This window comes from Varanus komodoensis, unplaced genomic scaffold, assembly GCF_004798865.1.
Source record: "Varanus komodoensis strain SLA01 unplaced genomic scaffold, ASM479886v1 scaffold1, whole genome shotgun sequence".
In the NCBI taxonomy this organism is placed as follows: Eukaryota; Metazoa; Chordata; class Lepidosauria; order Squamata; family Varanidae; genus Varanus; species Varanus komodoensis.
The window spans coordinates 106037010-106064924 of record NW_025335268.1 but is presented as its reverse complement, the minus strand read 5'-3'; the positions used below and the strand labels follow the sequence as shown (position 1 = coordinate 106064924).

The 27915-nt window shown below is 38.1% G+C and overlaps 1 protein-coding gene across 1 annotated transcript; it reads right to left on the bottom strand.

Moving 5' to 3' along the window:
- Positions 1-375: 375 nt before the first annotated feature.
- Positions 376-27915, bottom strand: CCDC172 (coiled-coil domain containing 172). The gene is made up of 8 exons (XM_044431462.1): positions 27837-27915; positions 27047-27132; positions 21480-21596; positions 20038-20203; positions 17712-17813; positions 16778-16880; positions 2103-2190; positions 376-411 (listed from the first exon to the last, which is right to left on the bottom strand). Exons 1-8 carry the CDS (start codon positions 27913-27915, stop codon positions 376-378), a joined length of 777 nt encoding a protein of 258 aa, XP_044287397.1.

Sequence of the window (27915 nt, the reverse complement as noted above, 5' to 3'; positions counted from 1 at the left end):
CTTTAAAAATATTTTCTAAAAACAATATACATAAAAACATATAGGCAGAACACAGAAAGATACACACATCATGACAAACAATTTTAATTGCTTAAATGTAGAATGTAGGAGGGCTTTTACTGTTGAATATGGGAATGGGAATATTGCCAAAAAATCTCTTCACAAAAGGAAAATGATTTGTTTACATGGGCTAGACATACTTGCTAATGAACAGCCAAACAAAAAGCTACAATATGTGTTATAAAAAGCAGACTCCTTGTTTTACTAGCAGGAAAAGTAGAGGATGATGAATTTAACAACAAAGTCTTCCAAAAGCAGCAATTCCAAATACTACAAAGACTTGTTTTTGTGACATTTGAATCAATCCACCATATGTTATTCATCCAACTGAAGTTTTTTTGGTAACAATTTCTGCAACAAGAAAAAGAGAATGTGGAAGATAACTAATTGTCAGAATGCTCTCTGTTCTTTGTTTAAAAATAAAATAATTCCCACGATTAAAAATAAACTCGTGTTTTTCTTCACACAAAGCTAGATTCCTCTGACATCTATAGAGTAAGGAAGAGGGTGAACTGTAAGGAGTAAAATAAAAAGGACTTCATGACTCCCTCACTCCATGCTATTGGTTGATTGTTTCTGAAGGAAGAAGGGGATAGGGGAAGGAATTGAGAATTACAGTTGAAAAGGGAGGGATGTAGGGGACTCAGAGAAACAAAAGACTGCTTGTTTGACAAGTGTCCTAGCCTATAACTGCTGCCACCCAGCATCAACTGGGTGGATTTGGGCTCAGGGATAGCATATCAAATGTGAGCCCAACTTGTCCTTGTCTCCCAGGGTTACTTTGGGTGGCCTCTTCTTGTCCCTGAAGCAACTGTCCAGTGGGGAATTAAGATATTCCACAATGCAAGAGTCCATATCCAGCCACTGGCTGCAGCTATTTTAGGAAGGGTAGCAGGATCAAAGTTTTTTCCTGCAAAGATAGAAGGTCTCTACTATAATGAACATAATCAGTGACTAAACGTACTACCAATGAGTTGTTGCTCTTAATGTTGCAGACCCCAGGCAAGTTCATACATGATAAGCCATGGTGGTTGCTTGTTCAGGAAAGTTTGTGTGTTGACCAAATCCTGTTGTATTTCAGCACAGTACATTTAGTTTTTAGAAACCATGGTCTATTTTATGATCCCTGTGCTTCACCATGGTTTTTCTGATTGTCCTAACACAGCATTGAAATTACCAAAGAGTCCTCTGGAAAGGACAGCAGCTGCAACAGGGGCCGCTCCAGCCATCCACTGTGGGACTGAATTTCAGGAGTAGTGGCTGATGGGATACATGCCGACAGTGGAAGGACTGTGCAAGGAGGGTGGAAATTATGCCAGCATGGAAACCATTTAATCATCTGCCAAGCACATTCAAGTAAAAAGGTGTACCATGGGAATCACACAGGATTGCTTGTTGTGACTTTGAAACCAGCCACAGTATGTGAAACAGTTACCAAGCAGAAGCTGCTTCAGCTGGTTTCCATACATCAGTGGTTATGCAGCATCACAGTGGAAGAACAAGACTGGATATATTGCAGCTACTGCATAATCTTCCAGGGACTGGCGGAATCTTCAGATTGTAATTCAGCAACTTTATTTTTTATATCTTAAACTCTAGGTGTTTTGTTGTTTAGCTGTGACCCAAGATGTCTACAAACCCTGGCTTCTGCTACCCTCTTTTCATGGATGTGACCTTTGGATTTCCTCACTCTTACCCTGCTTGATGTCTGCCCTTTCTTTTGATTGCTCCCTTATAATCCTGCTCCCTTTTGACCTTAGAGATAATACCTTTGTATTATCTGGCTCTTACTTTAGCAAAGGGTTATGGGGAGGGGCTTACCTGCTCCTTGTCCACATTGTATTTCTTCTGGAGCTGCACTTGGTATGAAAGTCATGGGAGCTAAAGGAAGGGGCTTGGGCACAATGAGAACTAGAGATCACTGTCTGAAGGGCAAAGGAGTTCCACCTGTCTGGTAGCATATTGTTTATTCAGAAGTATTGAATGAACAGAATAAAAGAATCTAACTAAAACATGATAAATGTTAAGTTAAAAGGGCATACCATCTGCAGAAATTCAATTTCCGTTTGAAGAGCCTCACAGGCATTTTCCATTTCAACTTCTCTGTAGCTCTCCAGTTCCTTTTTAAGCCTGTGCCAACATTTCAAAACAAAACACCTGATATGGTGAGGTTGTTGGCTGTACCAGTTCTTAATTCAACCTTGATCATTTTAGCAGAATCCCATTAGAGCCCTGTAAATTCCCCAGGAATGTGTAGATTACATGTCAATTTTGAGATGTAAATCAGAACTCAAATTTGCTAGGTTTCTTGCTGTAATATAAACTATAGGACCCAGTGCTGTATAAATCACTGTGTAATGCTACCAATTGTTTACTGAAAAAACTGTGACGAAATTAGACAGTCTTCAGAGCTAATATATAACTGTACACTAAGTGCTGTGAGACAGGTTTGAGTTATAAGGCTATAATTTTTCTCTGAGGGTTGGGCCTGTGTGATACACTATTACCCTATTCATTCAAAAAGAATTGTTAACATATAAATTTGAATATTTGATCCATGTCCTTTTCAGGTTGTGAATCTTGTTCCCAGAGTTGCTCACTGCTTGCTTATTTCTCCAAGGGTTTCTGTCCTTTCTTTCTCATTGCCAGCAGAACAAAGCATGCACTATGATTTTGCGGAACACATTTGAAGAGATGAATGAATGGACAGTTTATATTTCCCCTCCATTTGTTTTAATTAAGTTTGGGATGTGCAGCCGTTACAGTAATTGGTCCCAACTATTAAACTTCTATAAACAGAAATGACCTACACTGTTTGGTGCCCACAGTTATACATACATGTCTTTATATATTTGCTCTCTGTAGCATCTAAATCAAGAACATGACTTCTCATACACTGCTATACTTTTGTGTTCTTTTACAGAACCACATGACAAAGCACAATGTAACAATATGGATTTCCTTATGGTTTGAAGAAAATTTGTATCAACCTTTTGAAAAGCCCATCCCTCAAGTACCTTAGCATTGAAATAAAAGCAGCAGTTATGTCCTAGTGTTTTCACAATGCCAGTGAAAGAAAGAAGCATGTGGCATTACTCAAATTCTCACTCAGGCGGAATTTGAAGAGCTGGGCCGTATCTGTCATGCCTAGAGATGGACCATGCTATTTCAATATGGATTGATGGATGAACATTCTAAAAGAAAGCTAGCATGGTATAGTATGGGACAGGAATGCAGGTGGTCTGGGCTGAAGTCCTCACTCAGCCATGGAGCTCACTGGGTGACTTTGGGTCAGTCACACACTTTTAACCCAGCTATGGCACAGGGTTGATGTTTGGACAAGATTTTATTTTATTTATTTATTTATTTAATTTTCAATTTATATCCTGCCTTTTTCCTACAAAGGGCTCAAGGCAGCTTACATCTCCTCCTCCATCTTATCCCCACAACAACAACCCTGTGAGGTAGGTTGGGGTGAGAGTCTGTGGCTGGCCCAAAGTCACCCAGTTGGCTCCATGGCTGAGTGGGGACTCGAACCCAGATCGTCTGAGTCCCAGTCCCATGTTCTTAACCACTACACCACACTGGCTCTGAGGAGGGGATTGTTGTAAACTACCTTGAGTTCCTTGAAAGGAAAAAAAAAAGTTGGAATAATAATATAATAAAGAAAAAGTAAGAAAACACACCCAGAAATATTAGCATAAAAATAAAGCTTGCATTTCAATAGTTTGCAAAATGTTTACTTCTATGCATTTCCCAATGCATTACGGAGAAAACAGAGACATATCTAGGATGTTCTAGGACACATGGCACAGAGCACCCCAGTGTTCTTCTGAAGCAGCTGCATATTGCAATGAACATTGCAAATGGCAGGGTGGTGGTCATTCAGGGAAAAATGCCTGCCATTACTGATCTTTCTTGAGGAATCCTTTATCAGTTCATGGTTCCTTGGAACATACTTTGAGAATCATTGTTCTCAAAAATATAATCCACAAAATGTAGGAAATAATGTCCTTTCATTCCTGCCTTCACTACTTCCTTATATACAATTTAGTGAAGGCTTACTATGGAAGAGGGAAACTGCAGTTACAGAAAAGAGCAAACCCCACTGTTTAACCTATACACTCTTTCAGGGCTCAGAACTACAATACCTGACAGAGGGCCTTTCCTTATATGAATCTACCCATATATTACAGTCGTCATCTGAGACTTTTTTCCAAGGTCCTTCTCTGAGGGAGGTTGGAGTATGGCCACAAAGGAGAGGTTCTTTTTGGTTGTGGCCCCCTGACTGTTAAATGCTGTCCCCACTGAAATCTGCCTGTTCCTACACTGTCATCTTTTCAGTACTTTCTTAATGATTTCCTATACTTCTGCACACCTGATGGAATAGGATCTTCTAATCTCTGTGGTCCAGCATATCAAATCTCAATATTTTTGTAACTAGTTTTAGCTTTTTAACTGTTTTCTAATTTTTATACTATGCATTTTATACTATTGTTTTTGTGAACTGCTTGAGAACTTTGGTTATTGAGTGGTATTGAAATGAAATGAGGGGAAAATGAAATTAAAGTGTGAATATATTATTTTCCATTCTACTGCTGACCACCAGAAATGTTCCACAAATCATTAATAAAAGCTGCATACGGGACAGGTTTGAACGAAATCTTCTTGAAAAGCAAAGTAATCTAATATGCTTGAATTTAACATTAGACGTCACATGGAAATGTTCTGTACACGGTATTTAGAAAAATTCATGTGTAAAGTATGCAGAATCAAACTGAAAAAGTAACCCTTTTATCAGTTTGCTTAATTTCATCAGTAGCAAAGAAAGAAAGAGTTAATAGTGGAACCTGCAATAAATAGGCTGCATCTTAGCGGTTGAGTGACCAAGAGAAATTTATTGAAGTTTGGGGCTTATGTTCATTTTATTCTGGCTTATTTAGTGAGCTTCTGAATTTGTACCAGAGTTTAGAACTGAACAACAGTCAGACAGCTCATTAAGGAGTCTGAGTAGCAAATAAAAGAAGCAGAAATGGTGAGATGACACAGAAAAAGCTTCTTTATACAATATGTTCTACTAGGGAATAAAAGAGCTCTGAAAACTAGGTGTCTACATACTGGATACCACCCATTATATTTGCTTAAGTGGATACTTACTGGACCAAGAAAAAGCTATTTGAAATCTTTTAACGGCCCACAGTATATACAGCAATAAAGTTATACTGCAGTCCTTGTCATACCTGCCAGGAGATTGTAAAATGGATAAGTATAAAGTTGTGTTAAATCCAGTCATGATAATGGAGGAGCAATTTCTGAGGCTGCCATGGATATTTTGGGATTGGAGAGTGGACCCATATAGGAAAGGGGCTACATTCTAGAGACAGCAACCCTACTGCAACCTGGGACATGGGTTAAGGGGATTCAGGTGTGCCATGTATTAAACAACATTTTATTGCTTGAGTGCAGTTGGTAATATCTCTTGCACACAAAACTGTTGAATTAATAGAAGTAACTCATTCAAGCAAGATTTACATATTCACTTTTAGTTTGCTTTTATCTGTATGGTGTCCACCACCACCTGCAAAATATGACATCATGTCTTTTTTACTACTTCACGTCTTAATTTCAATGCCAGCAAAGTGCAGCTACAAGTGTGTTTTGCATGAATGTAGTGCATTGATAAGAACAGGTACAGTTCTGTCCTGCACGCATTTCTATGAAGGGTGAAAAATGGCATGGCCCTTGTGCCCCACTATCCCCATTCACCCGATCTCTTCCCATTTATTTCTTTTGTTTGCCTGGATGAAAAAGTCCTCAAAGAGAACTTTGGGAAAGAACTTTGGGAAAGATACTTTCAAAGGTAGCAGTGCTTGATTTTAAGTGCTTGCAGCCATACAAAATTGATTTAATATTATGATTTGAAATAGCCATATCACAAATACTACACTTATATACACACCTCTCCTCTGATGTACTTTTGCATTTCATTTGCTGTAACAGAGAATGCCCAGTGTAGCAAGAAAGACTGAAGCAACAGTGTAGAACTGCCTCTTTGCCATAGCTAGGCTCCAGAACTCTCTTGCAGTATGCTTAATGGAAGCCTTGTTGGATCAAACCAAAAGTCTATCTGTTCTACAACTTGATTTAGAACAGCGATCACCTCTTGATTGTCTATTATCCTTTGTATTTTGAGTACAGAAATGTCACACATTTTTAAATTCCATGGTACAGGGAGCCACATGGGCAGAAATGTGGTTCATCTTTTTCCCTGAACTGCTAATCGTTACTTGCTGTTGAACTTGTAAACAGTAGATAGCCAATCATATATTTGTTAGAAACATTTACTTTTCACACTGTGATTTTAGGAAAATACATGGTTACTTTCTGATAATTCCATTCAGTAGCCCTGGTCAGTCAATTATGGTGTGTGTGTGTGTGTGTGTGTGTGTGTGTGTGTGTGTGTACACACATCATTTCAATATGTACCAGGCCTATTTCACCTGGGAAAAGTAGGAATCTCTGTAAGGTTACATGCTACATAATCAATGTTGAAATATGCTTTAGTTATGAATAAATGATGGGAATGTATTGTGATTGCTTCTAGAGAAATGGCTATTGTAGATATGAAAAGATTTAAAGTTATGTTTACCCTGAAACTCAATAGAACTAATATTTTATAAGAAGAAGAATTCTAACTCTTACTAGTTCACTGGTACTTTAGATAAAGAAACTTCAAATAAGATGAAAAAATGAAAGGGATAAAACAATATAGGAGATAATTTAAGAGCAGATGGAAATAGATGCAATTGAACACCAGTGTATATTTGGGACAGTGAGAGTAGCAAAGAAACAACATCTCATTCCCTTTACAGTAGTCCCCTGAAATTCGCAGGGGTTACGTTCCTAAAGCACCCGTGAATTGTGAAAAAACGCGAATTTGGTGCCAGCGATCAGTGCTGGCCGCCAAGGTGGTGCAGGCAGGAGGTGCGGGCTGTGGGGGCGGGAGCGTGCGCGTGGCGAGGCAGGGGCAGAGGCGTGCACGCGCAGAGATAGTTTTCTCCAAGTGAGTCCAAACTCGAAGGAAATGATCTCTTTGTGAGTAAGCCACCACATGGCGAGGCGCCAGCTTACTCACAAGATTGGCTTGGACTCGCTCGGAGAAAAATTCCGCGAAAGACTGAGGCTGCTAATGCTGAACCGCGACTTCATGGGGGTATACTGTATTGACTTTTCAATGTGTTGAACACTAGAGCCTTTCAGGTTCATATGCAACCTATTATATGGTGGCTCTAGAACACTGTGGGCTTAGTTGAGGCCCACTGTATTATGTCTGTAAGGCACTTCCATGATAAAATCTGTTGTATCCTCCAGGACTTAGAGTCCAGTGACAGAGCTAATGAAAAAAGTGAGGAATTCAAAGCACTACTTTATCCAACTCATTTATTTATTTATTTCTGGGAGGACAGGGAGATGTGTTTCAGCTTGTACAGCTTACATATGCTCACAAAGTGCTTGGACAAGTTTGTGCATCCAGTTCCATACTAGATTCTTGCCCCCCTTGACTTAAAAAAAGCAGCAGGGAAGGAACAGGCAGATGGGCCAGAGAGGTAATTAATGAATGCCTTCTTGTGTGTGAGAGTGGTTACTACCCAACTGAAAGGGGTGGCTGTGATAGCAACCTCAAGAAAACCTCTCTGAAATTAGAAATTCCTAACAACTTTAGGTCATTGGCAAATGTTACTTTCCTAGATAGGCCATTGAGCAGGTGTAACTAGTCAGTCCAGCCACTCTTGGATGAGACCAGTTATCTGTATCCAGGCCAGGCTGGGGTTCAGGCCAGGTTTTGACAGAGAAGCATCTTTGGCCCTTCTGTAGGATTAGCTGCATCAGAACAGACAAACGTATTATGAGGCTGTGATACTCTCAGAGGCTTTTGATACTATTAACCATGGTGTCCTTCTGGGGTAACTGCCTGCACTGGGAGTGAGGGAACTGCATTCCAGTGGTTTTCCTTGGATGTCCAATTCCAGAAGGTGTGCCTGGGGACTACAGCTTGGTTTCATGGATTCCCTGATACGGGATTTCTCAGAGTCCACGTTTGTCCCCATTGCTATTTAACATCTACATGAAACCACTGAGTGGAACCATCTGGAATTTTGGAGAGCTTTGCCATCAGCATGCTGACATACTACTTCTCCTTTTCATCCTCATCACACAAAGCTATAGATGTGCTAATCAGTTCCTGGCTGTAGCAGGTGATTAGATGAGCACTAAAAACTGGAGCTGAATCCTGACAAGATTGAGTTGCTGCCATGAGTCATTTTTCTGACTGGATGGAGGGTGCTCAGCCTTTTTCTGGATGGGGTTACACTCCCTTTGAAGAAGAATGCTTATAGTTTGGGAGTTCTACTAAAGCCATTTTGACACTAAAACTGAAATGGCCACAGTGGCACTAGCTTTGGCTGGTGGAAAAGCTATCAGGACAGGGATACACTGGCTTCCGTAATTTATACTCTGGTAACATCCAAGTTGGTAATAACTGTAACAACTTGGGCAATACTAAAAAAAAACAAATAAACCCTTCCACACTTATTTTTTTAATTGAAGTCTTCCTGACACTGTCAAGTATGCACAAAGCAACCTATACATAGCCTCACTTGATCAGTATCCATGGATACTGCCTACTGCATTTCAACAGTGGACACCTACTAAGTCATCCAACAGGCAAGGCTCCACATTTCATCCTTTCACACCTGTCAAGGACCCAAACAAATTACGAACATAACTGGGCACATTCATGAGGAGCTAGTGAGAGTTGCTCCAAAGTGCCATTTGGGCACTAAGACAGCTGCTATCTCTGGTGGTGGCACATGTGAGCTTGCCAAAGGCAGCAAAGGTTTTTGCTGCTCTTGCTGATCAGCTTGCTCATTGCTTTCCACTATCTCCAGGCAACCCACTGTAGATTCAACAGCCCCTGGAGCAAGTCACTGGTTATCAGGGTGGCTTGTCGTCCCAAAGCAAGCCATCCTGCAGAATGTGGACTGGGTATAGATGACACAGCAACCCAGTGTGACTAGTTACCTATGATGGTTTGCTATGTCATGAAAACCCAGTTGGTATGAAACAGCTGAGCTCAGAAAGGAAAAGTATGCAACCCAAATCCAAGAGAAAAAAAATATCCTGTAATGATATTGCCTAAACAGCATTGCACAAACAATAGTGCTGGAATCAAGTGACTTGTAGAGATGGTCTTACATCTAAGCAAGCTAGACCTCTACTTTTCTGTTCAATAGGATAGAGTTGTGCTGTTAGCTATCATTGTATGTGCCTGTAATAGCTCCTTTATCCTTTAAGGGGAAATTTGGGATCTTACAGCCACTTAAATGGTTTATTCACATTTTAACTCTGTTTCTCTCACCTCTTCCTTGCTTTGTCTAACATAGCTATTCAACAAGATCTATTTAATTTTTATTCTGAAAACCCATTCTTGAATAATAAAATGGACATTTGGAAGCTTGGAACTAGTTGATCCAATAAAAGATATAATTTCCCATGCTATCTGCAGCTGACCATTCAGAATGAGCTATAAATGTCACACACTTGCTGTGAATAGTTCCCATACCAGGAGTGGACCTAACCATGCAAGCCAAAACAGGTGGGGCTTTTCTGGACCAGCTCATTTAAAAGGGGAGGTACCTACCCATCAACAAATCCACAGAACACATTTCTATTTTGTTAATAGCACAACCCAATACCTTTCTAGTCACAAGTGTCCCACTGAGGTCAGTTCAACTTAATCCCAAGTAAACATGTATCTGACAGTATGCCAAACAACCTGATATTTGCCCTTGGTTTTAGATGTTTTGTAGAAGGGCTACAGAGAGAAAAACCTATTTGTGTGTTTGTTTATTTTATTGGATTTTTATCTTTATACATTAGCCAATAAGTGTGAGTCCTCTCTGATCTAATATATAAACACCAGCTGCTAAGACAATCCACTATAAATTAATTGAACAGAATAGTGGTAGAGTTGGAAGGGGCCTATGGGGCCATCAAGTCCAACTCCCTGCTGTGCTTCCATCCGTGGTCACCATACTAGCTCCAGGTATTGCTATGCAGGATAAGCTTCATATGACATGAAGTGACATGAAGGTGGCTGGCAGAAGAGCCAAAATTGGAATGCTATTTATAGGAATAGGCTGCCATACTGAAAATATGTGGGCACTCCCATGAATTCAATTAGTAGTTGGGGAAGGTGAACATCATCAATTTTGTCTCTCAGGGGTACATTTTTTATTAGCAAGTAGTATATTATGTAAGCATTCTAACTTCACGAACTGACATATTTTGTGAGTAAGAAAACATTAATGGAGTGACTAAAGTTGTAAATAGCAAACATCAAAGCTCAAATGAATAGCTGTCTGGAGACTCATGACATTTGTGTTCATATATATTGAAACCTATGGGAAATTATAGATGGACCAACATCCCCTCCAAACTAAGTTTCCCATGTACGCATTTGTGTAAGGAAAATTACTCCGAAGCAAAATTCCAATGTCAGACTTTACCCTAGAGCAAGTTTTTATTGTGGGATTATAAAGCTAGAAATTGGGGTTCATAATCGAAACCCTGACACAATTTTAACTATAATAGCTCTACTGGGCATTGATATAAAAAGTTTTAGGGAATCAATGAGCAGATTGTCATTATAAAAACTCATTCTACATCCAAGAGATTACTCCAGAGATGGATATTTCCTGCATATAAAATTTAACATAAAATTAAATTGAAAATATTTTCTCAAAACCAACAGAATCATGGCTGTAGGCAATCCATTGTTAATATGAAGGATTTGTTAAGCTCTAGTAGACATATTTCCTGGATGATTTATGTGAATGTAGTGTCATTTGTTCTTTCATGATTTCAATAATGAGCTTTCTTTTACTATAATAAGAAATATAAAAAGTAATCTGAGTTCTTTCAGATTAGTCAAGTAAACAAACCCCTCAACTATTAAATAACATAAATCCATTTCATACTATTTCAATGTTACTTCCAGGCATCTGAAAATGGTGCAGCAGTTCACGCCTCAAAAGTGTAATTCTATTCCAGAATTTCCCTTTATAATGTTTTGAAGGAAGATAAATGGGGATAACTAGAGTTCAGCAAGAACTTTACCTGAAATGGTCACACTGGTTTATCTGTAAGTGAAAATGTGACTTTAACCTGTTACAGGAGGGAAATCCCAAGCCCTATGCTATTATATGAGGCAATATAAATCAGGGGTTACTGTTTGTTTGTTTGTTTGTTTGTTTGGCAATTTACAGTAATCCACAGTAAAGTAATTTTGTATATATTAATTCTTCTAGTTGTCTCTTTCTTTTATGACCTACAATTAATATTTTCATAATCTAAAATAGTTAGATACTATGTACTGATAAAGATATTTCCTTTGTAAAGCAATGTACTTTATAATGTTTTAAAGTCTATCTGTGGTGGTGCTAGATATGGCACATGTTTAAGCAGGTACATGTAACTCCCAAATTAGGTGCTTTTGCAAACCAAAAGAAAAATATTTGGTAATGTTTAAACTGGCCCTGAATCCACTCTGCCCCCTAATTCACAGTCTTCAAAATTCCCTCATGTACAGCAGCTCCAGCACTGTAGAAAACCAGCTGTTCACAGGATCCCACAGGCAACAGCATCCCCCTCCTGAAGTTCTCCAGCAACTAGTGTACACTGGCACACTGCCTCAGATAGTTTTAAACATATGAAGTACTTAATGCACTGTACAGCATAATTTATGCTTATTATAGGACAGATAAGGCAAATCAGATCACACTAAAGGTGTTTCAAATAGACACTGGCAAAAGGAAACCGCTAATTTAGACTGGCACATCCTTTATTCGCTGGAGACAAGTTAAATGGAAACACAATAGTACTAAAGATTTAGGTAGCAGGTAACTAGAACAGTCTTCTTTATTTAACTCTTTTAAGATCCAATAAATGCAACTTTTCTTAGAGAAAAGCTCTACTTTATGACCCGCTTTCCTTTGACTTTTATATTTAGCACCTTGAAGCTATGTATGTTGTTAAAGCAATCTGAAGTTAGTGACTAGCTCACTGAGAATACAGTGAGATTCCACAATTGATTTTTTAGGCCAGGAAATAAGGTAGTATTTTGTCTTGGCATATGATCGTATAATCCAGTAGGGTAATGGCCTTTCTTCAAAGCATACTACGTTCTCGTTCTAGGGCTCTGTGGATCTTTGCTATCACTGGAGTGCATTTTGTTGCTATTGCTTTCAGAATAGCTGGACACTTCAAAGCCTCTGATCCTCAGAAGTTACTCCTAACTTTCCAAAACTGATGCTACTCTGAAAGCAATTTTGGAATATGTCTGCTAATACTGAAACCATCTTACTACCCAGCCACATTCTGTTGATGGCATTTTTAGGGATCATTTCTCTTTTGTATTTAATAAATAATTTGTCCCTTATTAATATAAATGGGGAAAGAGCAGAATAAATGCAGATTTTATTTTAGGAATTCTGTTAAAGTTTTTTTGTTTTTGTTTTTTTTGGTTCCTGGTCATGCACTGGAAAGTTTGCCTAGTTTTAATGGAATTAATACATAGAACTGTGGCCTAAACCTTTCCATTAAAACTGGCCAGTACCTTTCAATTGGTCATTTAGTTTTAATGAGCATGCCTATTTCAAGACCAAGGTTGCATCTTGGTTCTATAATACACAAAAAAGTAGCTGGAGTGGAAAGGCCTCAGCCAGCGGAGTCAGATCCTAGGAAGATTCCTGTAGATGACAACAAAGCTGCATCATTGTTAATTCAAAAGCTTTTTAAGCTGTCAGATCTTCAATAACAACTTTTCTGTCTTCCAGATGGTGTGACATTTCTAATTTCTTTTCATTTTGTTACCAAACAAGACAAGGTGGGGCTCTAGCTTAGAACTCGATAACACATATTGCATATATAATATGCCAGATCAACAACTTGTATTAGATTTCCCTAGACAGCTCCAGTTTGATTTGATCACCCTTCCTTGAGTACTCTGCAAACTGGAAGGCAAGGACCAGTAGTGGTACCTTTTTATGTTTTAAATTGTGATTAGCAGATTCACAATATACAGATTGTGTGTGCTGACCAGGCTCTGCTCTGGTTTTGTATTATCCATTATGTGCCAACTGAAAGCAAGAACACGCATTGGCTAGGAAGCAAAATAATACCTGGAGGACTTTAGAATTTAATTCTAGTGGCAATGAACAATTTTTGTTTAATAAATGACAGACATTACCTAGATTGGGCATAAGCAATTTGCAGCCCTATGATGCTGGCTAGACCTAATGAGCTTTGTAGGCCAAAACTTCTAGAGGGCCATGAGTTGCCCACCTTTAGTCTAAATAATGATCATAGTTGAATCAAACAAATTTAGCCTCATTGACTTCAAAGACACTACATAAACAACCTAAATCCCAGTATTCTGATTTAATTCTGTTTGAGAGTTTGCTGATTATGCCCAAGAGGTATCAGTAATAAATGATATATAACACAAAGCCCAAAGGAAGCTTTTCATCTGACATCACTTTAACTGAGAAAAAGGAATTTAGACCAGAAGAAACAAAACCAGCAGAAACATCTCTTAAGAGCAGCTCCAGAGTTATGAAAATTGCACCTCTACCACTGCTTCCCTTGGGAGCTCTAAGCTTCAGCCTTTGTTTTCTTATCCTGGAGGTTAGGTATTCACCAGGGCAAATACCATAATTCCTCAAATACAATTTCCTATCTCCTAACATGGGGAGAAACCTTATTTACTGAATTGTTACAAGAATTAAAGGGATAACTGAATAAAGCACCTCTAAATATATTGTTTTTTATTCATTTTGAGTTAATCTGGGGAAGCCACTGGCAATCAAATTAAACCTGTCAGATGAGGCCAGTGTAAGAAATGGTGCAAAATTTTATCCACAACTCAAATTGTAAAGGTTTTCAAGATGCAACATCCCATAGGATATTTCACTTCCATCTTTCTAGGGTACATTGCAGTCAAAATGCATCTTATACTGCTCAGGTGGTTCCATTAGCAACACTTTAAAATTAAACTAAGCAATGCCATATTAAATTAGTTCTTTTTGTTGGACCTTAATAACAAAAAACTACCTTAACAAGATTCTACTGTGTGTATTGTCTTTATACAAATAATTAACCATTGAAAATTTAATCAGTCAATGAATTCATATGGAAGTGTGTCATTTTCCTGCTGAATAGTCTTCCTGTTGGACCTATTGACATTATGTTTCCTTTGTTCAGTGTTAAGAGATACAGAATGCAAAACAGCTTATTTTGAACTATCAGCTGAAATCCTGTTTCTCATGGAAACAAGAGCTATACAGCAAAAAGTAATCAAAGCTAAAAAGTTTTAGTGATTTTTGGCATGTTTGTTTTTAAGACTAATTCCTTCATTTCAAGAGATGTTGCATGAATTTTACAAGGCTTAGTTTTGGATACAAAGTATGGCTGCTTGTAAGGCCCACTTCAGAGAAAAGATTCTCTGAATCAGGATAGGCTGTCCATGAGGCAGGGTGAGGTTGGATGTGGGGTGGAAACAATGGCAAACTGCACTGCTCGCCCTGCCTCCATGAGGTGTGTCCACTCCACAGTAGCCCCACTTTCTCCAGTGGTTGCTCTAGAGAGCTGTGACTACTGCTCCCCTGCCATGGCATATGCTGCAGTGAGAGAACAACCAGTGGGGCTCTCTGGAGTAGCCCCCTGCCCCCTGCTTCCCTTGCCAACACTTGCTCTGGTGACACATGCAAAGGTGAAGGGGTGCAGGATGGGGGTAGGATGGGACTATGCTACGTACATGTATAACATCTTGACTAATGTGCAAGGTGCACTCCTCTAAACGTGCCTTTGAAGTAGGGTCAAATTTTAAAATCCCAACATTCCCAAAGTGTCTACATTGATTTAAGTGACAGGGCACTAGATCTGTACTGCATGATTTGTATCCTTTCACATTAACTAGCACGTGATTTCTCCAAGGACTTATCTGGTTTCTCAGGTTGCCTTCATGCTTCTCTCACTCTGCAAAGCACAAGGACAAGCAACTTCAACTGCCTTAAGTGCAGTGCTTCAGAGCAGAGGGAAGGAGGCTGAGACACTGATGATTGATTTTCCAACCTTGTAGTTGGGAATCTGAGTATGGCCATCAAAATGCTGTCTAATGGACACAGGATTGCTCAGGACCATCCCTTTAACTATTTTGCATAATTTGAAAAAACTCAGTATGTCATGTTAAACTTCTCATACAAATATCTCAACAGTTCCTTTTAAACATCTTTAATCTTTATCATATCTTACTTCTGCTTAAATACTACACTTATTCAAATAAGTCAGTTGAAAATCCAAGGATGGTACCTAACCTTGGTCCTCAGCACTTTTGCACTTAAAAGGAAAACACCACTTTTCTAATTATGCCATACTGAATGTTAAATGACACTGCAATAGGAAGATACTCCAGGAGAAGTGTATTATTTAGAAGGAAGATGACAACCTCATACATCAGAAAAGCTAATGTACCATAATAGAATAAATAATGCAAAAGCAAGTTGTAGTGTGTTGCACCACATCAGCTTACGGACCTGCAACTGGTGCCAGCATTTAGAATCCCACTTTGATGTATCTGTCATCTATACAGTTTTGCTTCTACACAAATTCTGAAGCCAAATACATTTCATTTAAGGGTACAGTTTATACTTCAGTTCCATGTGAAGTGAGAAAAGGATGTTTGGACAATTTCCTGTGTATTACTCTGTTGAAAATGTTAATTCATTGGAGAGGAGACCCACAAAGATTCCACAAAGGCCACCATACTTAAGAAAAAGCCTCATTAAATTCATGAGGCTAACTTCTAACTAGAAATGTATAAGTTGGGCCACATTGTTAGAGTTCAGACAGTCCCCAGGTTACAAATCAGTTCCATTCCTGAGAATCTTTATCCAAGTTGAATCACATGTAGTCAGCCCTCCACATTTGTGTAGGTTAGAGGTGCAGGACCCCCCACCCATAAAGTGGAAAAACTGTGACTATCTGTAGCGACCCCTCCACACCCCGCATTCACCAGTGCCTCCCCTTTGCAGCAAGAACATGCCAAAGGCATTTCCCTTTCCAGATGTGTGGGGCAGGAAGGCCTGCTTTGGAGGCCTCCCATCTATTCTCCTGTTTCCCCTCTCTTTATGCTAATGACAATTTTCCATGGTAATTTTTTTTTAAACCATGGAATAGGTTTTATGGCAGTTTGTTCCTAAGTATGGGATGTTTGTAACTGGGACATTCATCACTCAGGGACTGCCTGTATCCAGTTTGGTTTTAGAATTTGTCGTGCCTGGTGCTTCCCACACTATACACTGCCACATAAATCGTAAGCAGTGGAGGCTGGTGACTCCTGCACCAGCAGGACTCCTTAGCTACTGCATCTTTTTTTGTATGGATAAAGAGTCTCCCTGACACAGGACTGACAACCCTCCCCTGCATGTAAGTGTGCACCACACCTAGCTAGATTCATGTGGTTATTAGAAGTGATTAGGAATAGTTAAACATGAAAATAAATTTATTGTTTTACTTATTTATTTACTGCAAAATACTTAAAAATCCCTAAGTCATTGCCATATAAATAGATCAAAGTATTATCACAGAGTCCCTTTACCTTTTATATTCTGGATCAGTCTGTGGTTTTTCTGAAATATTGATTTTTTCTGTTTCTAACTGTTTTGTAATATATTTAGCTTCCCTGAATTCTTCTTCAATATCTAAAGAAAAAAAGAAAAGAAATGATACCCTGTTTACTTGATATTATTATTATTATTTTATATTTCAACGAAGTTTACAGCTCAATAATAAAATGGGTGCTTTGCATGCAAAAGGTTCCAGATGCAGTGGTTGGCATCTGTAGGTAGGGCTGGGAAACATTATTATCTGAAATCCTGAAGAATCACTGTCACTCAGTGTGCATAAGGCTGAGCTAGAAGGATGCATGGTCTTACTCAAGATAAGGTAATCTCCTATGATTATCAGTCGCTTTATGACGACATTAAAAAATAGAGTACCTTATTGTTATGGTGAAGATCTTGGAATATAGTTCACGATATTCTCCAGCTGGATTTAACACAGGGTTAACCTTACAAAACTCTTTGATCTTATGTCATATGATCATATATCAAATATTTTAATACTAAAGATTAGAATTCAAAAGAACAGTATGGTGCTGCTTACCAGTTGGGTACTTGTAATGTGGAATGGTTGCTGCACTTGCATTGACCTTATGCTTCTGCTAGTGATCAGACTTAGGTACATCACCGACAGACATTCAGCTCCAAGGCAGTGAAGCAAGAATTACTTACCATATACATATTGCCTAAAATAACATGTCTGTTAAGGCCCATGCCTGGCATTTTGAAGCATGAATAATTATGGAAACTGTTTAACATAGCATATGAAACTGACAGGATTTCTGTTAATAGAATTCTATACATGATACTACCTTATCTGTGATTCAATGTGTTCTGGTCCAGAATCATTTATCAAATATATTTCTCAAACCATGCTTAACATCAAATCAAATGAGCAAATAAATGAAATACCTTTGAGTTTTCTCTGGAGAGTAAATAAATCCTGCTTTAATTCATTCTTCTGCAGTTGAAATATTTCTAATTGAGCATTTTCATGCTCCATTGACTCTATTTCTAAGAAAGCAATAATTTTAGAGTTAGAGTCCATTAAAGATTTATTCTTTACTACATAACTCCATACTTTATTACACAGTGTCTGAGGGTATCTTAAAAGAATTACATATATAAACCTTATAAAATTCAGCAATGAAAGAAATTATCCAGTATGCTGCACCTAATAATCACATATAGAATGACTTCTTAGTAACTTAGATACTCATTATTTATTTACTTTACAGAAATATTGCTCACCATGTTAGCCACCTTGGGTTCCATTTCCATGTGAAGGTAGAATATACATTTAAGTAATAAATGATTATTTATATTGTAAAGAAAAAGTGCTATTTAAATTAATAAAATAGGATATTTATTAACAAGAAAAGAAATCTATTCAATGTATTTTTCAAAAGAGCTACGAAAGCAACAAATGCAAGCAGAACTAACGTTATTTGTATGGTGGTAACAGTACACACTATTGTAGTTCATGAGTGACTATATTTTTAGTAAAAAGCAGACTGAACTTTTTGCAATGTTGGGTTAAGTACTGCTGCTTCTCATCATTTCATTTTGAACTGTTGAGTACCTTGTACTATAAAGGCCAGGTAAAATCAACAGGTGAAATGTGTTACTACAAATCAATAAGTCGCATTTGTGCCCCCGGCAAACTGTGGCTTTTTAAACACAATGCAGGAAACAAAAACAAAAAAATCATGTATTGTTGGAAGCTCTGGTAAGCAATCCACATGTTCTTGTACAGTAGCAAACTGACATTGTGTGTGTCTAAATAACAAAAGCAGAAGGTAGTCTTGGCTATTAAACTTGAAATAAAGGTTTGTAGGATAAGAATTACAGTGTCTATAATTCTGTGATAGGGTTCTTAAGAGAAGCACCTATGGATTGTAGTTGCCAAAGTACAAAACAAAATCTACTCATCTACTTTTAAACTTTGGTATTTGCTACTTCCAGTCATTTATAATTTGACTGTTTTCTCTGGAAATAATGCAATATCACAATGTGTTGGACCGCACATCCAATAAGCCTCCAACCAGCATAACCATGACTAAAGTTGAATAGCCAACATGTAGCTTCTCCCTACAATGATACACAAACTTTTATTATGTGATGCTCACAACTGGGACTGATACAGCTATGCCAGTATTTGCCTGTGCTAAGAGGAACAAATTATTTTCTTTTTACCCTACCATCACCCTCTAAATGACTGCCTATGTTCATCACAGGAATCACCTTAAAAATCCAAGAGTCCAGATAAGTTTAGCAAGTTGACAAGATATGGATACACAGAAGATGATGCTTTTCCAGTGTTGTAATCCTAAAGTGTCACAGATATTTAATACACTGGCAGACATTTACTGGAATTTTCTTTCTGCAGCTGCCCTGTGCTTCTGCCAGCCCAACAGCTACCATGATCACAGCAGTTTGCTTTTGCTGCTGTTCCACCAGTTCCATCTGCAGCTGCAGCCACCATCTCTGTCACTGTCAATGCTCACTGTTCAGTGGTGAAGGAAGTTAAGTGAGTGAGAAAGATACTAAGGGATGATAAACTTGACATTTCTACTGACTATGGAACCTATGCAGAAATCTACTAAGCTGAGGTTCTGAACATGAAAAAGTAAGACTATTACATACAATTATGTGTGGTTTTGTTTTTTGTTTTTTAACAAAAGCTCTGAAAGCTAGGTTTGTGGATTGTAACTCATGGGATTGAAATTCACTGATACTACATGCCATGTTACAAAACATCTTGGGTCTTTTCCTGAGAAAGTCATCCCATACATGTAAAATAACAACAACAACACTTTTACTTATGTTATTTATGTTAGTCAGAGTTAAAAATAGCTTGCAATAACTATGGACTTTGCCTGATATTTAAACATACAGAAGACAATTATTATTCTTTCCACCTTGCAGTAGCAACTTATGGATTGGACGGTAAAAACTGGTAAAAGCCTTAGGTCCAACCTCCTATCATGTCCAACAGTATTAATGTCTTAGTTAAAGTACCACATTTTACTGTTAATGTTCCCTTCAACCAATGAGGAACATGCTTGATGCTCCACTATAGTATGCAGTTTTTCACTCTAGGCAAATCATTACCTTACAATTTAATAGTCCTTTTCAGCTTGGAAGAAAATTGTAGAATTGTAGTGTCACGGGGCTATAGTAAAGCCATTTATAGTCTTAGATAATCTAAGATAAAATAATTAAATTCAAGACATACCATTTCTCAAAACATTTTCTTTTTCTTCTAATTCACATATTTCAGCCTTGACTCTTTTTTTAATTAAAAGCTCCCTATTGCATGTTAACCCATATTCATTGTTGAAGTCTGTAATTTCCTTCAAAAATGTCTCATCCTCTAAGGCAATTTTTTTCTTTAAATCCGTCTAATAATGGAATAAAATAATTTTTAAAGGATTCTGCGTACAAGAGAAAACTTTGTTAAAGCAGCAGGAAAGATTTTTTTTTAAAGAAACAGAAAAAGCAGTCAATACAAGCTTTATGGTTTGAAGAACTGTCCCAACTATGCATGTTCAATTATACTAAGCATACCACACTGGTATGACAAAACAGAACTTTCATATGGTAAAAATTATCTGCCTATACAGTATTTGTGAACTGAAGTAAACTTTAAATATGGTCTTGCTATGAACATTGGACAAATCACTGCTTCATAGTACATAGTCCTAACCATATTTGTTTGGAAATAAGTCCCAGTGATTCAGAAGAATTGATATGAATTAATATATTGATGTTCCTTATCACTGGTAGGATAAACACAGCTCCATTCACCAAAATCATTCATGAACATTCATAAACATAATGACATTCAACTTCATCAACATAGATTATGTAAACACTGGACTGAACGTGTTATGAAAATGAATGGATCACCAACCCATGCCATACATTGTAAACAGAATGTATTGTTGAAATCAGTGGAATAAACAGTGGCTTATTATATACCTTTTTTAAATCCCCAAATTCTTTAATTTATCTTCGGCATCTTATGATCCAGATGAACCATCTTTTATTTCAGTTTTTCATTATGGTTTAGCATTGTACCAAGTTCATGAACAATTTCTTTGTCTACATGTTTAGCATACATTCATGTGGGTATGGATGCAATATAAAATAAAAACAAACTTCTGAACTACATATTCCATTATTTCCTAACAGATTTATTAATATTTTACTTCATTGGCTCAAGAAAGAGCTATAACCCTTCCTCAGTCTTCCAAGCCATTTCTCAATTTCTGTTAATGATACAATAAAATTTGATATGTACATATTTATAAGCAGGCTACAATCCTATATGCATTTACTTAGGACTACTTCTGATATATATAGGATTACATTGCTAAAATTGCAGAAACCATCTCCTTGCTTTGAATCTTGTTTCTTCCCTAATGATAAATGGCTCACACTCTGCACCCTTCCTATGAGACCCAACTCACCCCTTCCAATGTGCAGACTGTAACCTTTGCAGGTCTTCCATGTGCTAAATAAAGTTTTACTACTACTGGACTGCAGCATAAACCAAAATGGCTCATGGCAGCACAAATATATGGTAAAAATTATAAAGTGAATCCCTTAATGCATGTTTGGGCTAAAAACAGGCTTGAAAACTCCTGATCTAAAACACTCTCACCAGAAACATACAATGCTTTCAAGCAGGATACTCCTCTGATTTAATAATTCAGCTTTCTGTTTTTCTAAGCTTTCTTCTTGCTTCTTCAGCATCTCCACATTAAAGAACTTTTCATATAGCAAATGAACCTACAATGACATCCCCAAAATGGTTATTGAAGTTGAATACAGCTGGTGCTTTTAAACATAGACATTTGTTATGCAGGATTTTACAAATGAATAGTCCTATGTATATTTAAAAACAAAACTGGATATGCTTTTTCCTAATAGACTACAGCATAACCTTGTCAATGTGGGGATTTGAAACATCTTCAGAACTAATATGCTTTACTGCTTTTACTGTATTATGGAATTCAAATGTGATGCAGGCTATATTTGTATGATTTAGTTACCCATTACTCTGGATTTAGTTACTTATGCTCTGTTGCTAGATTTCAGAAAGGAACATATAAGCAAGGAGGACAAGTCACAGAAGAGGATTTGTTGTCAAATAAATGCAGGGTAAATGTTGTGGTACAATAGGTTGTACATGCCTTGTTCGATTTGTGGGGGAAATAAGAAACAGACAGAAACCTCAAGCTGAAGTTTCCCCCTCACTGATACAAATGTGCATTCTCAATGTCAACATTAGAAGGTAAAATAATGGGGAATCTACAGTTGAGTACTTCTGAACATTAATGCCACCCTTGGGGCACTGTATTATCTCTGGGACCCTGCTTCCCACCTGACTATGGGCAAAGGATCAAAGGCACAAGCTCTTCCAAGCTAAAACAATTATATTACAGGAAGGTTTTCTTCTTCCCCTTCCATTACTTTTTTCAGCAGTATAGGAAATACAAACTGCCAAATAGCAGAAACCCATAAATCAATAAAAAACATGTTAGTTCTTTTTAAGAAGAACTGAAGTTTATTGAATAGTCCTTTCTATTAAAACTGAATAAGTGCAAATATTATATTATAGTTAATGAGTTTATGAGATTAATTTATTATTGTGAGCCACCCTGAGGCTTCGGCGAATGGGGCGGCATAGAAGCCTCCTAAATAAATAAATAAAAATAAACTGGGTTAAGAATTCATCTTTCTCTGTATCTTACATATTTTCCAGATTTGGTGATGGTCCCTAATTTAGCCATACTGAAAGATGTGGGGCTTCACTGCCTTAGTTCTCAGAATAGCCAAAGGTGCTCAGCCTGGCAAAAGTCCTGTTTGCATCTTAAAGTGCAATTACAATAAAATGGACACAGCTCCCCACACCTTGATTTGGCTCACTTGTGCTCCTCTCTTCTGTTGCTCAACTGAAGAAAAGCGGCATGACCCAAAGAAGAATGCTAGTATTACTCCTTCTGAGGCACCACGACTGTTCAGCACAAAGTGGAGACAAAGCAAGTTTTTCTGCAGGAGACAGTCTATGTCCTGGAAACTAAGCGCCTTGGAAGATCAAGCTGTCTGTCTGTGTCTTCCATGGCTCTTGCAGCAAAGTTTTGTTAGGCACAATGGATGCCCCTCCCTGCACCCAAGAAGACTCACATATAGGAGACTCAGAAAAGAAATGCACTGGCTTAAAAGAGGCAGGGTGCTCTGTCTTACAGCCAATGCACCCCACTGCTATGCTGGCTGTTGTGGAAGTAACTTTTTTTTTTTTTGATGTCCAACATAAGAAATGGGGCATGTTAGCCAAGAAGTGATGGAGCTTACACTGACCTAGCAAATCATGAAGGAGAATTTCAGTATAGGCTTGCACCTGAACTACCTACACAAAATGTTCTGTAAAACAGTATTTTTGAAAAGTAAGCATTAAGCCTTGAAAGGAAAAATGCTATCGTTCAAGTTCTAATTACATGCTACCTAGTTTTTCAGAACACTCAAAAATTTATATTTCTTGGGAGCATTTCCTTGACCACAAGCAGTCTCTGTGAAATAGATGTCAAACCATCTTTGAACTCTAAAGTTCAGCCACATAAGCGTTTTTCTCTGTGCCCCTAAATTTAGAGACATGAAATTGTTTAAGTTCCTGTACACATGAGGATGTAGAAATACATCTTCAGAAAAATTTAGGAAAGGAATTTAAGGTAGGGTTTCCTGCAGCTAAAATTATTTCAAAATAGTAACATGACATTACGTTTTTCAACTAAAAAACTTAATAAATGGAGACTATCTTGAAATGTTCAGTATTTATTTCATCCAAAGAATATAATCCACACTGGCTTTTCCTGTGCTTCTAGGTACTTAATTTAAAAAAAAGTTTGAGACTAACCAAAGAGGTTAATAGGCATTGACCTTCATGTAATTAATACTGTGGGGTTAAGGCTATAATTGGGTCAGGAATGCTTTTCTAGCTTCCCTCATTATTAAGTCACAGTCTTTGTTCCCCACTTTTGTGACCTTCTGTATCCACCATGGAATCCAAAACAGTTAATCAGAGTGGGTCAAAAGCGAATTAGCAGTGTACAAAAAGAGTTACGATTGTCATAAATTAGCTTCACAAGCAAAAACAAAATGCGTGCCATTGCATGAATTTATACCATTCACGTCATTTTTGGAGCCCCACACTGCTACCAGTGACAGCCACTCCACTGACACTAAGTGGGTCTTTTTCCTTTTTGGCTTATCCTGCCCCCACCCCCACCCCACAGGCCTTTGCAACTGCAAACCTATGACTGCCCTAAATGTGGAGTCTTGCCTGGCCAATGTCCTGGTAACGTTGGCTGTCAAAGTACAGTAGGCAAGAACCATGAGCATTGGCCACGCAAGACTGCATGCAGATAACGTTGTACAGACTTAGTTGTCCTTTGGCAAGCTGTCTCTTGGAAAGCAAAGTATTGACGACCCAGCCCCCCGCAAACAGGGTGGTGAGTGTGCTGCTCTCATGAGACTCCAGCTCACTTTTGCATGAAGTTTCACCTCACTGTAGGATGCACTCCTCTCAGTTTTTAGTATTTCCCTGATTATTCTCAGTCCCCTAAACCCTTTCTATACTTTTCTGAGCTACTAGGTACTACAGAAAGGAGAGAGGAAAAATAGAAAGGGCACTTTTCTTTCAACCTATCTAGCAAGCCTGAGAATTTTCTCTTGGACAAAACTTCATGACTGTATATTTTTCCTGTTTCTTGTCTTTACAACAACCCATTAAAATACAATATAAAATATAAGCAACATTAAAATCAGCATAAAGGGGTACCATACAAAAAATTAAAGCCAATCTAAGATGCGTATAAAAGATTGCCATAGCCTATAAATTAAATCATAACACCTGTTTAAGTAGTCAAGAAAGCTCCAGAAAATTGAGTGCCCTGTGGTAGAGGATAGCCTTAACCTGGTACTGGAAGGATATTAAAGTTGGTGCCAGATGGGCTTCATTGGGAAGCTAGTTCCATAAACTAGTTCTTATTTGTAGTGCTCAGGTAAACTGCAGTTGGGACATGCCTTCCATCTGGTATTGTACTCCCAAGCCATGTAGGATTTATAGGTTAAATCCAGCACCTTGAATTGGGTTTATAAGCATATAGGAAGTCAGTGCAAACAGACCAGAGTTGGTGTTATATGTTCTGACTGTCTGATCCTACTATTAATCTAGCTGTTGCATACTGCACAAGCTGAAGCTTCTGAACAGTCTTCAAGGGCTGCCCCACATAGAGTGTCTTGTAGCAATCTAACTTAGAGTTTACCAGAGCATAGTGTAATTGAACCTTCAGCTGAAGCTAGCAGAAGGCACTCAATCACTGAAGCCACGTGCACTTCAGGTGACAAAGATGGCTCAAGAAGCTCCACCAAGCTTTGAACTGCCCTTCAAGGGGAGTGCCACACCATTTAGAATGGTCTGAATTCCCTTCATCTAGTCAGAACAACTGCCTATTAACAACATCTCAGTCTTGTCTGGATTGAGCTTGTTAGTTCTCATCCAGTGCATTGTAGCAGCCAGGCACTGGTGTAACACCTGCTGAAGACTCAGTGGTTTCAGGTAAACATGATGTCAAACATCATGGGGGACAAGGTTTAAATGGATCTAGAAAATCAGGCTCATCCAAGAGTGCCTAGAGCTGGTTGGTCACAACCCACTGAAGAACCTGGCCTAAGAAGAGGATGTTTTGCCACTGGACTAAAATTGTTGCATTCTTCTGGGTGCAGGGCAAATTTCCTAACCAATTTAAAGTTGGTCTGTTTTTAATAAGTCAGGGTTAATATTAACCATAGTTTACCAAGTTTGGGTGACACAATAAAATACAGTTAATTTAAAATGGAAGCAAATGCTTCCAAATTCCTTGTGGCTTCCTGCATCTCATTTCTTGTCACAGTTGAACATTATGTCCAGATGTAGCTAGGGACAGAAATGAATGCCAATGCAAACTAAAAATAAGAAAGTCCTTCATTATGTGTCTTAATAGTTCTTTTGCTTCACTCTTCTCTTCAATGCTATTTTCCTAAATTACAGCTGAACAAGGAAGAATCCTAAAATTAATTCCACAAACTGAACATACCGTTTGCAGTGACTTTCAATTCATTTGTATCTTCCCCACTTTATAAATCAATGTGTACAGGTATCATACTATAAGGCCATAGGGGCCAACTGTCTGCTGAATGCAGGACACTAAGTTAAAGCATCCCTAACAGATGGCTGTCCAGCTGCATCTTGAATGTCTCCTGGGTGTGAGAGCTTGCAACTTTGGAAGGTAATTGGTCCCATTGTTGCATTGCTTCCAAGTCAGGATGTTTTCCTAATGTTCAGCTGGAATCTGACTTCCTGTAACTTGAGCACATGATTCTGCATTCTGTATTCTGTGATCAAGAAGAGATTCTAGTCCTCCTGACAAACTTTCAAATCCTTGAAGAGTGCTATCATATCTTCCCCTAGTTTTGTCTTCTCAAGGCTAACCACCTGTTATTTCAATCTTTTTTCACTGGCTTTTGTTCCCAGTCCCTTGATCATCTTTGCTGGCCTCCTCTGAACTTGTTCCTGAATGTTTGCACCTTGCTTAAACTGTGGTGCCCAGAATTGGGCACAGGCCTAACCAGTGCTCAGTAGAAGGAAGTATCACATGATTTGGACGTGATACTTCTATTAATGCAGCCCAAAGTAGTATTTGCCTTTTTTTGCAGTGACATTCCATTGTTGTACATGACAACAACAGTGTATGTATATCTGATTCAGTGTGTCCTGCACACTGGCAAGGCAACCTTTCAAAAAGAATCATGATACAAAGATGTATATAACAATATTAAGACTGTGCATTTTCCCAAGATTTTCTGCAGAATTTTTAAATGTGCGATTTTTTTCTTTGCATTATAATTTTTTCATGTGCTTTGGTGATATTGGAGATGGAACAAAATCTGCAATAATGCTGAATTGTCTATACAGAATTCAGAAATCAAATATAGGAGCAATAGAACATTCCTAATCAAATCAGTTCCATGTCTAAAATAAAACTAGTTTGGAATTCCACAATACAGGTAGAAGCTTAGATGTGATTTGAAAAATCATTTCCAGCAAATGTGCAATGACACATGAAGTCAATGTACTAACACAAACATATCTTTGTAAATTGCTTCTATCAATTAACCCCACATAATAATTGCTATCCTACCTCAATTTCCAATTTTCTTTTTGCTTCTTCCAGTTGTTCTGTTATTTGCTTAGCTTTTTCTCGAGCTAGGGTTATTTTCTGTTTCACTGCAATACAAAGGGGACCTTTGACATGTAGGGAAAATTTGTGCAAGTATTGTTCCAAATTTGTTATTTGTAGCAAGCTGTAATAGCATAACAAACAGAGATGTAAAAGTTTGACCTATTATGGTGGCAAATTCATAAATTCATTATGAGCTTGAGGTTTACTCCTAATCAGCCTTTGGACAAAGACAGTCAGCTCCAAAAGAATCACACAGCCTGCACTGTACTAAACAGACTGTCTAAGATTTCAAATGAGGTCAACTCTGGAGGTTAAAGTCAGAGCTGGTTGAGTTAGGCAGAAGCTTTTTGTGACTAAAGGGAAAAGGGTTCATTTTCCAGTTCCATAAACATACATTGCTCAGCTCTGGATCAAATGTGTGTGTTGTTGTTGTTGTTTACAAGCAGGAAACAGCACAACAAAATTTATTTTATGGCATCATTGCTTTTATCTCTGTTTCTTAGTGAAATGTTCTGTTGTGTCCTACTCTGAAGTCTAGGGTGCAGCTAAAGTTACCTGTGCTGTATTCGTAATGCCTTGGGACAACCCTGTGAGGTATTTGTTGCTCTGAAGTAGCAGAAGTGGGGGATACAGCACTGACAGCTGCTATGCTGGTACAATAAAATCCAATTGAAATGTATACAATCAAATTTACTGACCCCTTTGGTCATATCTCCTCACCTCAAATAGCCTAAGAATGATCACCAACCTTGGTGCATGAGGTATCGCTTCTCCTCAGCTTTCTGCTCCGTCAGAAGGATTTGCTGAAACAAGGTTTCTAGGCTCAT

Excerpts from the sequence above, each read along its gene's own strand:
- CCDC172 (XM_044431462.1), bottom strand. The coding sequence starts at position 27,915 with ATGAGCCTAGAAACCTTGTTTCAGCAAATCCTTCTGACGGAGCAGAAA. Across the intron at positions 17,814-20,037 it reads AGAAAATGTTTTGAGAAATG|AAATAGAGTCAATGGAGCAT; the intron begins GTATGTCTTGAA and ends TTGCTTTCTTAG. Across the intron at positions 16,881-17,711 it reads TCTCCAGAGAAAACTCAAAG|ATATTGAAGAAGAATTCAGG; the intron begins GTATTTCATTTA and ends TTTTTTCTTTAG.